The sequence below is a fragment of the Gopherus evgoodei genome, chromosome 2 (genome assembly GCF_007399415.2).
Source record: "Gopherus evgoodei ecotype Sinaloan lineage chromosome 2, rGopEvg1_v1.p, whole genome shotgun sequence".
In the NCBI taxonomy this organism is placed as follows: Eukaryota; Metazoa; Chordata; order Testudines; family Testudinidae; genus Gopherus; species Gopherus evgoodei.
In genome coordinates, this window is record NC_044323.1 from 27,223,106 (window position 1) to 27,240,906 (window position 17,801).

Genomic DNA, 17,801 nt, shown 5'->3' on the forward strand with positions numbered 1-17,801 from the left:
TCCTATCCTATTTGGAACTCTTTCAATTTAGAAATATGTGAAGTGCAGATTGGTTGTAACTCCACCAGTTACCAGATGAAAATTGATATATGTTTCAACCTTCATCTGTCCTTTTCCTGCTTTTCACTTTATCTTTAGTTCAATATTTAGATTATTTATTTCATAAGATTTTTCAAGGAAAGGACAGTTTAATATTAATTTTGGTAAAGATCCATGCAGATTTATGGTGCTATGTAAATGTTCATTTAGAGTAGTGGATTTTTGAAATATATTGTGTAAAAAGTATGTCTTTATTGCAGACATGGCAAATATGTACACTCTGCTTCGTGCTGTGTCAAGTGGTTTACCTCATATGATTCAGGAACTACAAAACCATATCCATGATGAGGGCCTTAGAGCAACCAGCAATCTTTCTCAGGAAAATGTAAGTTTCCTGTGGCAGCTGAGTTAACCTGTCTTATTACATTCCTGATGAAATCTTTGTTTTCTTCCCTAGGCTGATTTAGTTTATTGCCTACAGACGAGTGGTGGCATTGAACAGAAACACCAGTATCATGCTGTAACTTTTAAAACACCCTATTAACCATTGTTATTTTTTAAATCTTGTTTATTTTAAATAGATTTGGAACTTTGTGCACAGATTGCAATTTTGATCCGCTCTCAGTTGTGTAATGCATTGATTCAGGTTTTTTAATTTCTTCTTGCTGGATCAACTTGATCAGTTGTTTTTTTTTTTAATAATTGTGTAAAGTCGTCATGGCAAATGGTCTTCTGCTGTTAAAAGGTGCGCTTTTTCTGCTAAATATTGTTCCCAGACAGTTGCCAATAGGCTGTTTTGGTTCATTAGGAAACAAAAATATCACTTGGTTTGATTAAATGTTATTTATTTGTAAGTATGGGCATCCTGTGCTAGTACCAGGAAAGTCTTTTTCACTTAGTTGCTGTATAGTAGCGGCTGTACAGCTGCATAGCCCCATACTTGCATCAGAATTTCTGAAAGTACTTTTAACTATTCAGTTGTTCTGCTAAAGTGTTTTTGTTAAACCTGATTTTATTAGTTTTTTTTTTATTATTTGAAGTACTCGCTTCTTATATCCACATGTGGAATGTGCTTGTGGCACTGCTGTTGTAAAAAAGCAGGGTTTCCATTTGCAGTTCTGTTCACACGTGTATACAGCACTACTTTCAACTTGGCATCTAGATCTGATGTTCGCTTTAGGAGGGCAGTTCCTGTCATCCTTTTTTTAATTAGAACTCTCGGCCCACTTTTCAACCACTGTTATTTAGACTCTCTCAAGTGTCAATATGCACATGCTACCTTGAAGAAAAATGTTGACTTATTTTAATAACTGGTTTCTCAAACATGGCATTTACATGTTAATGTTATACTGTTCGTCAGAGTACTGCCCAAAGATTTTAGGATTTAGAGCAGCTGCTCCTAAACTCTTTAGGGTCAAACATAATTTTCTTTAAAAAAATATTGTGAATGGTTGGAACATCAAGCTCACATACTAGCATTGATATGTGTACCACAGTTCGGAAACTCCTGGTTTAGATGAGAGGCCTGGGATTGACGTACACTTATAATCTTAATTCTGAAAGTTTGGTGCCGCATTTCATGCCATGTTTTGGTGCTTATATCTCAAGGGCACATCTTCTCCAGGCAATTCCCAAAACCCAGCAGTGCCGTGGCTGCATCCTACTAGTGTGAATATGCAGGAGAAACTGTCTTGAAGACTCGGTTACTTGTTAATGACTTTGATTTTTGGTGATAATTTTCTTCCAGAATAACCATGACAATCTATTTATATTAATTTGTTTTACATTTTTGTATAGCTATTGAATTTTTCAGTAAACCTGTTTTCTGTATTGTGTATTTTTAGATGCCAACTCAGTTTGTGGAGTCTGTTTTGGAAGTACATAGTAAATTTGTTCAACTTATCAACACCGTTTTGAATGGTGACCAGCACTTTATGAGTGCCCTTGACAAGGTAATTTTTCACAATATAATAAACACTACACTCCAGAATATGTAATACTTTTTTTTCACCAGAATGTAGTAGAGTTCGTTCTTCAGCAGTAAAACAATACCCTGGAGGGAACTCTCATGGAGTTCTCTTGTTTTAAAGCAAAGGGAAAAAAAGCTAAGTAATTTAGTACTCACAAAAATAGATCCTGTGTACAAAGGAAACAGTCATGTTTTTTCCAACCATCGGTATTCAAATTCAACCTAAAAGGATGGACATCTTTTTCGTCAAAAGAGCTATTGAAAATATTGAAATGAAAATGGATCCCTTATCTCCAACTAATATGAAAATAAAATATGTATATTTATAATGTGTCTACTAAGCAACTTTTAAACAACATCAGAACTACCTTTTTTTTTTCTTGGCAACAATAAATTAGACTCTGATCACTGAGGTTGCCAGGTATGTTAAATAAACGTTAATTTTTTATCTTGTTAGAAATTACTTGATCATACAGAGTTGTGTCGAAACTGTTTAATTGCTCAACATAGGTAATTGCCCTGTTCTGATTATTTACCATTTTGAGGACCGAACTCTATTTAGAGTCAAGTAAATATTTTGGGAGATGAGATTTATATAACTGTTTTGTAAAATGTATAGCCAGTTAAGGCATTTGTTCCTAGGTACTACAATTAGCACCCTATAAATATAATGCAAATTAGATTATAATAGTAGAAGTAGTAGTAGCAGTTTATTTTCAAATAGCATGACGAGGCTCTCTCACGATCAGGTGTCTGGTTTCCTCAAGAAAAGATGAATGGTTTCTAATGCCTTCCACCAGTTGTTAATTTGTTGGACAAGGATTATAATTTTCACATGTACAATATTTTAACTATTAAAATTTTCTTCTCTCCTGTCACCAAACTCTGGACACCTTATGTCTTAGATTTTTTTTAGGGATAAAGATATAGATTAGGATAAATATTGTATATTTGCCATATCACTTATTCTGAGCTTCTAGGAGTTATGTCTATTTTTGTCACATCATATATTTTGTTAATACAGGGCTTTTCAGGAGTTTGTAGCCATGTATCAGGATGTTGCTGAACCACATGCTGCACTGTGCAGAGGAGTTCTAGGTTTGACCATATTCCTGTACAGATGAGTTTTGGCTTTAAGCTTCATAATGTAATATAGAAAGTTAATGGTTATCTGTGGTGATAAATATTGCCTATATCATATGTCAATTAAATGTTTGTTGAATTTTGAAGCTTAAAATCCCATATCTACACATACAGAGTGTAGACAAAGTTCCTTCCAGAGAAGGCCTCCGTAACCCCTTTCCTCCAAAGACGACATGTGATTCAGCAATGTGGAGCCTATGGGGGTTGGGAGGGGACTTCAAACTCCTGGAAAACACAAAAAACACAGGAGTAGGGAGCTTCAGTGAAGCCCTTCTGCTTGATTTCTTTGGAAAATAACTTGTGACCCAAAAATCCTTGAATGTATGTGAGTTCACAGGAACTCGTGTATGGTATTTTTTGATTTTGCATATACTCAAGTTGTGTTGCAATTATTTCAGTAAGACTTAAATATGAACCGCTGTTCAGAATACTAATGTTGACAACTCCCTTACTCTTCTCATCACTTATGCCCTGATTCTGAGTTATCATTAATTCCCTTTTCTTCTCCCTCACATTCAGACTCTCTCCAGATCTCATCTTTACCATAACGTTTCAAAGATCTGCCTCTTTCACTTCTCCCCATAGTCCTTTAGATGCTGAGATACTTTTACAGTCTACAGTGTCCCCCTGAAGTTCAAATATATGCTCCTGACTTAAGGCTTTGCTGCTGTTTCTTGTATCTAATTTGCTCTATCTTTTCACTCCCCACTGTGTACTCCCAGGCCAAATTATGTACTGTTCTGATTTCTCATCTTCTTGCGCCCTTTGTGTTCTCCCATGCTCGTGTTTGTTCATCCTGCTCTCTACTTTTGGAACATCTTTCTTCCTCTTCACCTTGCATCCTCTCTCCTCCTTTGCATTCGTAATCAAAACAATTCTGTGACCTTGCTTTTCCATACCAGATCAGCCACACCATCACTGGTTCATTCACCTGCAGGTCCACCAATGTAATATACGCCATCATACGCCAGCAATGCCCCTCTGCTATGTACATCAGCCAAACTGGACGGTCACTATAGAAAAGGATAAATGGACACAAATCAGATATTAGGAACGGCAATATACAAAAACCTGTAGGAGAATACTTCAATCTCCCTGGACACACAATAGCAGATTTAAAGGTAGCCATCCTGCAGCAAAAAAACTTCAGGACCAAACTTCAAAGAGAAACTGCTGAGCTTTAGTTCATCTGCAAATTTGACACCATCAGCTCAGGATTAAACTAAGACTGTGAATGGCTAGACAACTACAAAAGCAGTTTCTCCTCCCTTAGTTTTCACATTTCAAGTGCTAGAAGAGGGCCTCATCCTCTCTGATTGAACTAACCTCGTTATCTCTAGCCTGCTTCTTGCTTGCATATATGTACCTGCCCCTGGAAATTTCCACTACATGCATCCGACGAAGTGGGTATTCACTCACGAAAGCTCATGCTCCAATACGTCTGTTAGTCTGCAATGTGCCACAGGAGTCTTTGCTGCTTTTGCTTTCCATAGCTGACTTGCTCACCTGTGCTATTTTCTCCTTGCCTTGGTCCTTCCACACTCTTGCTTAATAAATATCACCGCTTACGATTTGCTCATCGTATACTGTTTCGCATTGTGTGTGTCAATCATTTTCTCCCTCTTCTTGTCCATTCTTCTGTTCTATGTTTGTCTTTTGTTAGGATAGTCTTTGCCCTGAAGAACTTGCAGTGTCTTCATACCTCCCTGTAAACCACCAAAGCAAAAGTTAAAGTATTTCTTAAAATTTGTCTTTATTGTGTGTTTCTACATAGGCTCTAACATCAGTAGTAAACTATAGGGAACCCAAGTCGATCTGCAAAGCGCCTGAGCTGGTAAGTAACAACTATTGTGCTGTAATATTTATAATAGTTTAAAACAAAAACCCAAACCCTCAAACCAATCATTATTAACATATGGTGGTCACCAAATGAAAATAATTTTCACTTACTGAATCATCTTGAAAAATCTTTTTTAAAAATAGGCATTTAACCTATTTAACCCACACAAAATGTGCATGTTCTGAGCACACAATTTTACATGCCTTTGTTTCAAAATATGGCCCGTTGTCTCTTGTTTGTGTCATTTGTAATCTGAGCTCTGTCAGTCACGTTTTAACCCATATTTAGTAGTTGCAAATACTTTCAAACACTGTTGTTCTCTAGCTTGACAAGTAGATTTTGTTTTGCTTTCTGTTTTTTTACTTGAGCTGGCCAAGTATTGTGACAACTTGCTGAAGAAATCAGCCAAAGGAATGACAGAGAATGAAGTAGAAGATAAACTTACAAGTTTCATTACTGTTTTCAAATACATTGATGACAAAGATGTTTTCCAGAAGGTAATCTCCAATTTTTAGTAAATGTTTAACCAGAAATGTAATTTATCTAAACAGCTTTACATTGGATGTTTGTGTTCACATTCTTTTTTTAAAAAAAAAATCCTTTCTGCTGAGAAAATATTTTGCTTACTTTGTTTTGTTTCATACAGTTCTATGCTAGAATGTTGGCAAAACGATTAATTCATGGTTTATCTATGTCTATGGACTCTGAAGAAGCCATGATTAATAAACTAAAGGTAATACGAACTATTCTTTCAAAATAAAATAAATAGCAGTAATAACTGTTGAAGCATGTCTCGTTTAAGGGCTTGGCTACACTCGAAACTCGAGAAAGCGCTGCCGCGGGAGCGCTTCCGCGGCAGCAATTTGAAGTGCGAGTGTGGTTGCTGCGCCAGCCCGGGGAGAGAGCTCTCCTAGCACTGCAGGTATTCCACCTCCCTGTGGAGATTAGTTTGCAGCGCTGGGAGCCGCGCTCCCAGCGCTGGGGCACTGTTTACACTGGTGCTTTGCAGCACTGTAACTTGCTGCGCTCAGGGGTGTGTTTTTTCACACCCTGAGCGAGAAAGTTGCAGCACTGTAAAGTGCCAGTGTAGCCAAGGCCTAAGAGGGGTCAGTAGAGGGTGCCAAAATTAATTTAGCAATTGGTAGCTGCTGTTGCCAGTAGGTGATATGAAAAATTGCAGCGTCATCTGTTCTGAATTCATGTATTAATACACAAAAAACCCATTACCCAGAAAACCCCAAATATTAAAAGTAGTTCCTTTGGGTAGTTGTATAAAATGTGCCACTTGACCCATATTTCCATAATAGTAATACCAGTCAGTGAGCAAAACTAAGGCAGTCTGTTCGAAATTTTCAGTTTTGTAAGTTAGCGTTGGGCATGGACAATTTTTAGAAATAAGTTGTGTAGAAAAGCAACCCTCTTAAGACAGGTTATATAATTTTATATATGAAGGCAATATTGACTGTAGATGACAGGGCATTAGCAATATAGAAATCTGTAAATCAGTACTGTTTTGTGAATGTATTCATAATTTAATTTTTTAAAATAAATGTGTCTAATATATTAAGAATTACCTTACCTATGAAATGTATTTAAATGTTTCATTACAGCAAGCCTGTGGTTATGAGTTTACCAGCAAGCTCCATCGAATGTATACGGACATGAGCGTTAGCGCTGATCTCAACAATAAATTCAACAACTTTATCAAAAACCAGGATGCCATTATAGATTTGGGAATTAGTTTTCAGATATATGTTCTACAGGTACTAGTGAATAAATTATTGCTATTCAGTTGTATTGATATTCTTGTATTTCCATTAACAAAAATAATTTTCTAAAATCTAACTGATATGAATATTTCTCAGACTGAAATTGACAACTTATAAATTTGATATCACTGTTTAACAATCCTGATGATATTAAACAGGCTATTATTCCTAGCTTTTTTGGAAGATCGTCTACCCTCTACACTGCATAATGGTAAGATGGAAACAAAGGCCTTAAACGTTTTCTTACCTAGAGCAAAGGCCTCACAACAGTATGCATTTTAGTGAGTCATACAACTCCTTTTCTAACTCGTATGTCTTATAACTTGACTTGAACTATAGGACCAGTTCTTAAGAGGAAGATTTTATTTAGTGTATATGCTCCTTGGAGCTCATTGTAACATGTTGGAATGCTAATTTTTTTTTCTTTCCCGCCCCCTCCCCCCCAGGCTGGTGCATGGCCTCTAACTCAGGCTCCTTCATCAACATTTGCAATTCCTCAGGAACTGGAAAAAAGTGTGCAGATGGTAGGTTAGTAGTTCCTTACAAATTTGTAGCAGAATTAATATAAAATCTCAAACGATCACAAACAAAAATCTGATCATTGTTATTGTGAGGCCACTGTGTCTGTCAGGTGTACACATAAATCACAGTTATCCACGCTTCAGTTATCTGAAATGTGAATGGGTTCCCCAGATGGATTCTGATCTTTTGAAATTCCAAGTTTTCAAATTTTAGCTGTGCCCTTCTAGCTCTTCAAATAATTGAAATTTATAGGTACATGCCTCTGAGCTCAAATGCTGATTTCTTATATTCAAGGGGAAAAGATGATCTTTTCTAATGTTAACTCTTAACAGCACACATAAGTATCTTGTCCTGTGATTCAGAGGAGCCCTTGAAAACCAAGATTCTGGCTGTTCTGCATGAAAGCTCTTCTTTCACTTTTCAGAACAGTATAGGTTTGCCCTGTGCTCCTTGCCTTTGTCCAAAAATCTCCATCCACCCCATTGGCATTCAGAATGCTGTATGATTGTTTTTTGCCCTCTGTCCTAGAAGTGGCACCATTTCAGAGGCCCTGTGTTTTTATTACATTCTTGTATTCTAAATTATAATTATATGTACCCTGTATATATTTAAAATATACAAAATATCTATGTTGACCTCTGTCAACATGTATGTAGGTTGTGAAGCGCATTGGAAAGAAAGCATATAGGAATGAAAAATATTTTGATGTTATCAGATGTACTGAATTGTATAGAAGTGTACATGTACACTTTCAGGATATAATCTTAAATTGATGTCTAATGGAAAACATCTATATTTGCTGTAAAGTGTCTTTTTGCTACTCAATAATAGTGTTTAAAGTGTTTTAATGAAATATTCCAATTTCAACTTTAGTGTATTAAGCAATATTAAATCTTGTAGTACATCGAACAAGAAAATATTCTCATACACTCATTCCACGAATCCTGGCACTGCTGGGAAGTCCCACCCGGGGCTGTTATCACTGATGCAGTTCTCTAGAAGATTCTTGGAGGTGAATATACAGCCTTTTATTAGAAAGTGGCTCCTCAACATGCTCCTAGTTTCACGGCTTCTGCAGCAGCTTTCTCCCTCAGACCTATTAGGAGGCCCCTTTTACTACTGTTATTAAATGGGAACATTTTTGTGCTCTTCCTTTAGTGTCTTTCTTCCTTCACTGGCCTTAAGATCCACAACAGACATACTCACCCACAAAAGGTCTCCACTGTTAGCCAGTGAAAGCAGCTTTGCCAGTCTACTCCTTCACCACTTGCACACACATTATGCTCCTTTTTCCTATGCTGTCAACAGCTATGCCTCAGCTTGCTAAACTAGCAACGCCCCCACTCAGCAATGATTCCAAAGATGTCCAGTGAGGGCAAGACTGAGGAGGAGTCAAGTAGTCCCTACTCCACTTCTGGAATTCCTTCCTTTTTGATTCTCTTTTAAAATAATCGTCTGATCCCTTCTTCAGTGCCTTGGGCTTCTGTCCGCTCCCTTTTAGCATGGCTGTTCTTTTCCTCTTCCCAAGAATTTTTATTGTGCTCCAGGTTCTTGAGTCCGCATGCTCCTCAGATAGTACACTGACAGGAATTGGATATATGAATTAATAGCTACCTTAGTTATGTTTTGGGGCAAAGGCAATGTTTCTCCCTATTTCCCAGGACTCTCCAGTGTAAGATCCTGCAAGAATTCTTTTTAATTTCTGGACACTGTTCCTCTGGGTTTTCAAGGGCCTTCTCCTTTAGTATGCACCACAGTTCTCCAGAGATTCAAAGGCAAAAATGTCTGGGGGGGAAAAGACTAAAACCTCAGAGAGTTGTAAGCTTTTGTGAGTTAGATTCAGATATGGACAGTACGTTAGTCTGAACTGAGCACCTTACCTTAGTTGGTGGCTTGTCATTAAAGGCTTGAAAATAGAAGCTCTCCAGATTTTCTTTTTTCTCTGTTTCCCTGGGCCTCTGAAAATAAAGCCAATAGGGAAGCTACCTAAAGCATGTTGCCCACCCCTCGAGAACTTTGATATTGAAAGCTTGAATCCATTTTCAAGGAATTAGGATTCCTGTTCTACAGCCCATATTGTGGCTTTGATCTGTCTGGTTACTTCTAGAGCCTCACTGTCTTACCTAAAAGCCTTCAGTAAAATGTAGAAACCATACTAGGAAGGTAAAATGTTTGTTAAAGGTCTCTGTGATGATATATGCTATTTGATTTCTGTGCTGTGCTCCACATATAAACAGTATTTCAATTGACCATGATTCAGGCTCACTTCACAGGTGGTGTATTCTTTGAAGGAGATCCTAGACATCACCACTGAGGAATCCTCAGAGCTGAATGAGCTTGAGTTTCCTTGGGTGAACAAGGGAAAAATCAAAGAGCCAGATTTAGACAGTACAGATACTCTGCCTTTCACTCAAAGTATCTTTTCTCTCTTTTCAGAGCAGACCCAGAGGTTACTATTCTAGATGCTCTTTCCAGAAGTGCAGGCTTTCAAACCCTATGCTTCTGTCAAGCAACAATGAAGAGTGGTTGGGCCACACCCCACTTCTGTCCTTCAAGGAGAGACTAAACCTATGTTTTTCGAGTGCTTGCACGTGTCCATTTCAATGTAGGGGTGTGTGTGCCCTGAGCACAGTTGCTGGAATATTTTTCCCTTAGTGGTATTCATCAGGTTGGCTCTAGCACCCCCTGGTACTATGCACCAATGGCACCAGGTGTAAGAGGCCTTGCTGAGCTCATGCCCTTCAGTTCCTTCTTACCACCCTTAACGGTTGCTGGAACTTCCCTCGTTGCTTTGGCAATCTTTTCCACTGGTTTCCTCTCATTTGTTGCATGTGTATATATTAGTTTGAAAGTAATTTTAGTAATCTTTTGTAACCGAACACCTCTAGATGTATAGAAGAGGCTTGTCCACTCCCTGGTGGCAAGGTATGCCTCCCTTGGTCACTAGGCTTTAAGCCCTGCTCTTCTTGTAGCAAGTTGATGCCATTGAACGACCTGCACTCAAGTTGCCGAAAGTATTTAGGGGAAGCTCACAGGAAGGATCGCTGTCAGGTCTGCAGGGAGTTGAAGCCCTGCCCCCCAAAAGACCAGGCAGAGAAACTGAAGGTCCTCCTGATGAAGGCAGCCCTGAGGCCAGCATCGGAGCCACAATCAGACTCTGCACCGAGTACCTCTGCGTTGGTGTGGAGTGCGTCTCCCGCCAATATAGTCTCTCGGCACTGCTCCTCCTTGCCCAGGAAGAGGCACCACAAGCACTGAGACAGAAATTGTTCCCTGATACCGAAAGGAAGCAGGCAAGGGGACAGGAATAGTGTGAGACTCATGTCATGCCAATCTCCCTCTCTGGCGCTGCTGCAGCCCCCACCATCAGCATTGGCACCGACTCCGGCTCCACATACCCTGTTGAGGGATGCACCTCCAGCAGACAGCGTAGCAGACAGTTTGCTGTACTGTCCGCTCTGGAGGCGTATGCGGCAGCTAGGGACTTACTCATGCTGCCAGTACCAGGATCCCCTGACATCCAGGACTCAGTGTTGTTGAGTGGCAAAGAGCCCTCCCCCAGCCTCCAAATGGCACTGAGACCACTCTCCAGGGGTAAACCCCCTCTAATTGCCTCACCCAAGGTGTCCCCACAGAACTGCTCACTGGCACCGGAAGGATTGGCACTTCCATGGTCCCCTCATCTTCATCAGAGTCGGTGCTGAGGTCCTATTTTTCCCACTGCTGGGACCACCCATGCTACTGGGACATCTAGTGCAGTGTTGCCTCCGAACATGTGGATAGTGGGGACAGGCACCGATGCAGTAGCCTTTTTGGAACCTATGGGGGTTTCAACCAGGCCAGGGCACCATCTCAAGTCATTCTTATTTGGTAACCGTAAAGAATAGGATGCCTCTGATTCCATGCTGCAAGACACCTGACCTGGACTCTGCTGTTGAGCCCAGTACTGAGCCTGGTACCAAGCTGCTGGAGCGTGTCCCTCAGGTCACTGCTGACACAGAGGAAAGAGCAGAGTCCTTACCCACCGCCTCTTCTTCTTCCTCAGATGAGGCGCTGGTGGCTACTAGGGTATCCCCACCCCAGGATGACTGCAAGGCCCACCAGGACTTACTAAAGCAGGTGGCCCTGAATTTGAGCATCCAGGTGGAGGTGGTGGTAGAGACCACACATGGCCTTCTGGACATTTTGGCAGTGGTAGGCCCCTCCGGAGTGCCTCGTCCCCTTAATGAGGCAATCATGGAACCCGTTAGGGCTCTCTGGCAGATCCCCACCTCTCTCCCGCCAACAGCTAAACGGGTGGAGCGAAAATATTTTGTGCCTGCTAAGGGCTGCAAATCCCTATTCTCTCCCCCTTCCCCTCGGTCCTTAGTGGTGGTAGCTGTTAATGATAGGGACCATCAAGGTCAAGCAGGACACAGGGTCCCGAAAAGCTGGACTTGTTTGGCAGGAAAGCCTGCTCCACAGGGGGAGTGCAGCTCTGCATAGCGAACCAGCAAGCCTTGCTAGGTCTCTATGTTTAACATGCGGGAAGTAGTGCAAAAATGTAAGGACATGGATTCCCTAGGGTGCCAGGCAAGAGTTCTCTTCCCTTGTAGAAGAAGAGAAGACAATGTCCCGGGCCTCCCTGCAGGCAGCCTTGGACGCCGCCTATTCTGCTGCCAGATCAATGGCTACGGCTATCACCGTGCACAGGAGCTCATGGTTACAATCTTCTGGGTTTCCTCAGGAAGTGCAGCAGAGGCTCCAGGACCTTCCGTTTGAAGCAAACAGATACTAATTTGCAGATGCTTTATAACCCTTACGACTATAAGAAAATTTTGAAATCCCTGGGCCTGTATTCACCTGCAGCATCTAGAAGACATTATAGGCCCCAGCGGTGTGGGCATTTCTTCTGTCCAGACACCTCCAGAGAAGGAAAAAGAACAAGGCATTCATGACATTGTAGTCTGTCCCTTTGAAGCACCCTTCACTTCAGGATCCAGTTACTTCTATTTTTCCCAACAGTCTGTCCCATTTCCTGAGCACCTGGAACCACACTACCTTGGACCTCTGGGTCCTAAATACAAAAGAATTTGGGTATACCTTCCAATTTTTTGTCAACCCCACCCTCCCCGCCCCTCTCCAGAGACTCTTCTCACATGCAGCTATTGGATCAAGAAGTCCAATGCCTTCTTCGGATGGGGGCCGTGAAAGAGTTTCTGCATCAGCTAAGAGGAAAGGGAGTCTATTCCCGCTACTTCCTGATCCCAAAAGCTGGGATGGGACAGACTGGAGGCGTCTCAGACTGATCCTAACTCTGTGACAGCTCAGCTACTATCTCAAGAAGTTGAAGTTCTGCATGGTCTCCTTGGCCTCCATCATCTCTTCGCTGGATCCAGGGGACTGTTATACCACCCTCAGTTTGAAAGACACACACTTCCACATATCAATTTTCCAAGGACACAGAAGCTTTCTAAGATTTGTTTTAAACCAGACCCATTAGCAATTCATGGTTCTGCCATTTGGCCTATCAGCTCCCCTGTGGGTCTTCACCAAGTGTATTGCAGTAATAGTGTCTTTTTTCAGAAGAAGGGGAGTTGACATTTTCCCGTATCTTGACGATTGGCTGATCAAGGGTCGGGCCAAAACTCAGGGGGAGCCCAACATCGATCTTATATAATCGACCTTCCCGGCTTTGGGGCTATTAATAAATGAGCAGAAGTCTATTTTTATCCCCATCAAAAGAATAGAGTTCATCAGGGTAGTTCTTGACTCTTTGCAGGCAAAGGCACTGCTTCAGGAGAACCCCTTGTTAATTTTGATAAGCTGCTTTCAGGCTCATCCGATCATCTCACTACCAGGTGCACAGAACCAGCTCTCAGATCGCCTCAGCAGGTCCTTCTCCCCTAACTATGAGTGGTCTCTTCTCCCGGATATTGCAATGGACATCTTCCAAAATTGGGGTAGTTCCCATATACACATGTTTGCACCCCGTGACATCAGGAAATGCCAGCATTTCTGCTCCCTGAGGGGACCCAGCCGTGGGTCTCTTACAGATGCCTTCCTGTTAGCATGGACGACTTACCTGTTTTATGCTTTCCCTCTCTCTCCCCCAGTGTTAATTCACAAGGTTCTCTCAAAGATCATGCAGGACCAAACATGAATCATCTTTATGGCCCAGACAGCACAGAAGTTCACCGCCCTCGTAAACCTTTCAGTGAAAGTCCCAATCCAGCTCCCACTTCACCCAGACTTAATCACACAGGACCATGGCCAGCTGCTCCATCTGAACCTCATCTCTCTTCATTGATGGCCTGGAACCTTCATGGCTGAACCCCGAAGACCAGGCTTGCTCAGAACAGGTTCGTAAAGTCCTACTGGGCAGCAGAAAAACTTCCACTAGAGCGACATATCTGGCGAAGTGGAAATGATTCTCCATCTGGTCTTCCAAGCCTGGTGTTCTGCCTGTGCAGTCCTCATTGCAGCTTGTTCTGGAATATCTCCTACTTTTGAAGCAGCAAGCCCTAGCTTTTTCTTCAGTCAAGGTCCACATGGCAGCTAATTCAGCCTTTCATCTGAAGGTCAGCAGTAGGTCAGTTGTCTTTCACAAGATGGTAATTTGTTTTCTCAAAAAGGATGGAGAGGGCGTTCCCTCAGATAAAGGAGCTGATATTCCCCCCCGCCCACCCGGGGACCTAGACCTTGTCTTGTCAAAACCGACGAGCCTGCCCTTTGAGCCAGTAGCAATATGCTCACTGTTGCACTTCGCTTGGAAGGTGGCCTTTTTGGTGGCCATTACATCAGCCAGGAGAGTTTCAGAGATCAGGGGTCCGAGGTGAGGGCTCGGCCACCTATATACAGGCCATGTCTACATCTAAAATTTTGCAGCGCTGGTTGTTACAGCTGTATTAGTACAGCTGTATAGGGCCAGCGCTGCAGAGTGGCCACACTTATAGCAACCAGCGCTGCAAGTGGTGTTAGATGTGGCCACACTGCAGCGCTGTTGGGCGGCTTCAAGGGGGGTTCCGGGAACGCGAGAGCAAACCGGGAAAGGAGACCAGCTTCGCCGCGGTTTGCTCTCGCGTTCCCGGAGCCACCCAGCAAACCGCAGGGAAAGAGACCTGCTTGCTCGGGATTCCGGGAACGCGAGAGCAAACCGGGAAAGGAGACCAGCTTCGCCGCGGTTTGCTCTCGCGTTCCCGGAGCCACCCAGCAAACCGCAGGGAAGGAGACCTGCTTGCTCGGGGTTCCGGGAACGAGAGAGCAAACCGGGAAAGGAGACCAGCTTCACCGCGGTTTGCTCTCGCGTTCCTGGAGCCACCCAGCAAACCACAGGGAAGGAGACCTGCTTGCTCGGGGTTCCGGGAACGAGAGAGCAAACCGGGAAAGGAGACCAGCTTCGTCGCGGTTTGCTCTCGCGTTCCCGGAGCCACCCAGCAAACCGCAGGGAAGGAGACCTGCTTGCTCGGGGTTCCGGGAACGAGAGAGCAAACCGGGAAAGGAGACCAGCTTCGCCGCGGTTTGCTCTCGCGTTCCCGGAGCCACCCAGCAAACCGCAGGGAAGGAGACCTGCTTGCTCGGGGTTCCGGGAACGAGAGAGCAAACCGGGAAAGGAGACCAGCTTGATTACCAGAGGCTTCCTCCTTCCACGGAGGTCAAGAAAAGCGCTGGTAAGTGTCTACATTGGATTACCAGCGCTGGATCACCAGCGCTGGATCCTCTACACCCGAGACAAAACGGGAGTACGGCCAGCGCTGCAAACAGGGAGTTGCAGCGCTGGTGGTGCCCTGCAGATGTGTACACCTTCAAAGTTGCAGCGCTGTAACTCCCTCACCAGCGCTGCAACTTTCTGATGTAGACAAGCCCACAGTTTTCTTCAAATATAAAGTGAAGCTATGCCTGCATCCAAAGTTCCTCCCGAAAGTGTTTTCTCAATTTCACTGCAACCAGCCAATTTTCCTACCAGTTTTCTATCTTTAGCTGCGTGCAGATAGGGAGGAACATCTCCATTCCTTGGATGTTAGACAAGCTCTGGTATTTTATATTCAGAGGACCAAACTGTTCCGCAGATCACTGCAGTTCTTCATAGCTGTAGCAGAGAGAATGAAAGGACTCCCCTCTCTGGTCAGAGGATTTTCTCTTGGATCACGTCATGTATCCAGGCATGTTATGGCCTTGTGGGGGCTCCCCCTCTGCCAAACCTGACCGCTCATTCCACAAGGTCTTGGGCCTCTTCAGTTACTTTCCTGGATCAAGTTTCTATTCAGCATATCTGCAGGGCTGGGGCCTGGTCCTCAGTCCACACGTTCTCAGCACACTGTGCCACATCACTCAAGAAGCCAGAGATGAGGCCTACTTTGGTGTCACAGTTTTGCAGTCTACTTGTCCTTAAGCTCTGAGCCCACCTCCAGTGCACCTGCCTGTGAGTCATCTACGCTGGAATGGACATGTGCAAGCACTCGAAAACAGTTACTGACCTTTTGTAATTGTTGTTCTTCAAGATGTGTTGCACGTGTTCATTCCAAGGCCCACCTACCATCTCCTGTCTTGGAGTGATTGGGGGAAAAAGCAACTGAAGGGCGCTGGCTCAGCAGGGCCCTTTGTACCGGTGCTATGAGCACACGGCTCCTGCAGGCGCTAGAGCTGACCTAACAGGTGCCAGAATTTTTTTTCCTTGGTGGTAACTGTGTCAGGGTGTGCACATGCCTACATTGGAATGGACATGTGCAACACAACTTGAAGAACAGTTACAAAAGGTCAGTAACTGTTTTGTTTTTTACTGGCCTAGATGAAAATCAGGACCAATGCTTTGAGATTGTCAAAGGGCTATATCATTGAACTTGTCTGCTTCTGACTAGATTCATTTCAGCTTCTCACGGGATACGTTAAAGTTTACCTCCTTACTCCAGTCTATATGGCTCATTCCACGTTCATTTGTTTTGCTACTGATAAACTTATATTATTAGTACATTGTTCTGTCCTTTGATCTTTTCTTAGCTCTAAAAATCTTCTAAAAAATCCTATTGATAATGGTGCCAACTTCAGTGTGGGGGGGAAATTTCTTGTTTTCCATAGCTTGAACAACCTGCTTGTGAGATCTCGTTTCTTCCAGCATACTTATGGACAAGTGCTCTCTCTTCTTTCAGACCATGGGTTTATGGTGCACTATAAGAGCTCTCTTATGAGACATGATCCTCCTAAGCAGTCAACCTCACGTTCATATCAACCAGGTGGTTCTCATAGATCACAGGTCCCACAAACTAAAGGGTTCAGTCCAACCTGGTCATAACCATTTGTTAGATTCTATATCTTCTATGCATTCTGGTATCCTTTCAACCCATCCTTAATTCTCCCCCTCTCCAGGCTTTGTTTTGGTATGGGATTGCTAAGGAGAGACCATATACCTGCATACCACCATTCTAGCACAAGTAATTCATTTCCTCAGATGGTGGACTCTTCTCCCAAGAGCTTGCACTAAGGGAAGCCTGTTTCTGATGTAATCATGATCTTCATGAATGCAAGCTGAGAGGGGCTGGGTTATTCACCTGGGCTTCCTCAAGTACCATGTGCAAGAAGGAAGTTCCGTATGGTATCAGCTGCCTGGAATTCTGGGCCACTAGGTTTATCCTGAAGAAATTTGTTTTTCACTGGGAATCAGAATGGTCCTTGTGGAGTGCTGTAACTAGACACCCATTACCTTCCCTGTCAGACAAAGGCATTCAGCTTCTGAAGAAAGGTGCTTCATGAGGGTTCTGACATAGGCCTAAAGGAAGATGAACTATGTATGGAAGTGTCTCTGGACTAATTGATGAACAGGCAGGCAGGTTTTCTTCAAGATCTTAGAGCTCTGGAACTTCCCAAAAATATACTTTATTTGCATCTTATAATAGCAGTTCTAATGTGTACTGCTTCAGGCACTGGGAGAAGGCAATATGGAAAATAGACATCTTTTCCTTAAAGTTGTCAAGCATGCTCTCCTATACATTTCTCCTCTTGGCAATGATGTTTAATAATGACAGAGAAGTCAGATTGGGCCAAAATGACCCAAGGCAAAATTGTCTTTTGTTGGCCTGTCTCAAGGAGAAGTCCCTGGAACCTCCTTAAATTCTTCCCATAGCCAAAGAACATCCTGACCATGGAGTCCAACCAAAGTCCCGAACCTGAGCTTCTTGTCCCTTTCAGCTGAGAAACGAGAAGCTGAGACTTCTGGACTTTTGCTGGGCAGATCCTGAAAGTAGATAAAATATTAGAACTAAAACTTACCAACGTATCTGATCCATAACTGAAGCCTGGCATCAGCTGTAACAAAGGCTCAGTCAAGGGACTGCCTGTATGTTTATCTCGTTTTGAGGAAAGATTCCAGCAAAATTTCAGGTTTAGACGGTGGCATTAGGAGCTTGGAGGATCTCTAAGGGAAGATCTACTGAATTCTCACCCCTGTATTTCTAGATTTCTTCATGCAGTCTAAAGGATCAAACTACCTTTGTGCTTTCCCATACACAGTTGGAAACTCAGTCTGGTTTTGCAAGCCTTGTTGCAA

General features: G+C 42.9%; 1 protein-coding gene across 7 annotated transcripts in view; it reads left to right on the forward strand.

The window, feature by feature from the left end:
• The window catches only part of CUL2 (cullin 2), a 115,372-nt gene that overhangs the window by 55,292 nt on the left and 42,279 nt on the right, over window positions 1-17,801 (forward strand). For all 7 annotated transcript variants that reach the window (XM_030550173.1, XM_030550175.1, XM_030550176.1 and 4 more), the window contains 7 exons: window positions 300-424; window positions 1,884-1,991; window positions 4,926-4,985; window positions 5,360-5,488; window positions 5,638-5,724; window positions 6,602-6,754; window positions 7,207-7,284. In XM_030550173.1, coding sequence (XP_030406033.1) covers window positions 300-424; window positions 1,884-1,991; window positions 4,926-4,985; window positions 5,360-5,488; window positions 5,638-5,724; window positions 6,602-6,754; window positions 7,207-7,284 — 740 coding nt within the window. The remainder of the gene's footprint in view (window positions 1-299; window positions 425-1,883; window positions 1,992-4,925; window positions 4,986-5,359; window positions 5,489-5,637; window positions 5,725-6,601; window positions 6,755-7,206; window positions 7,285-17,801) is intronic.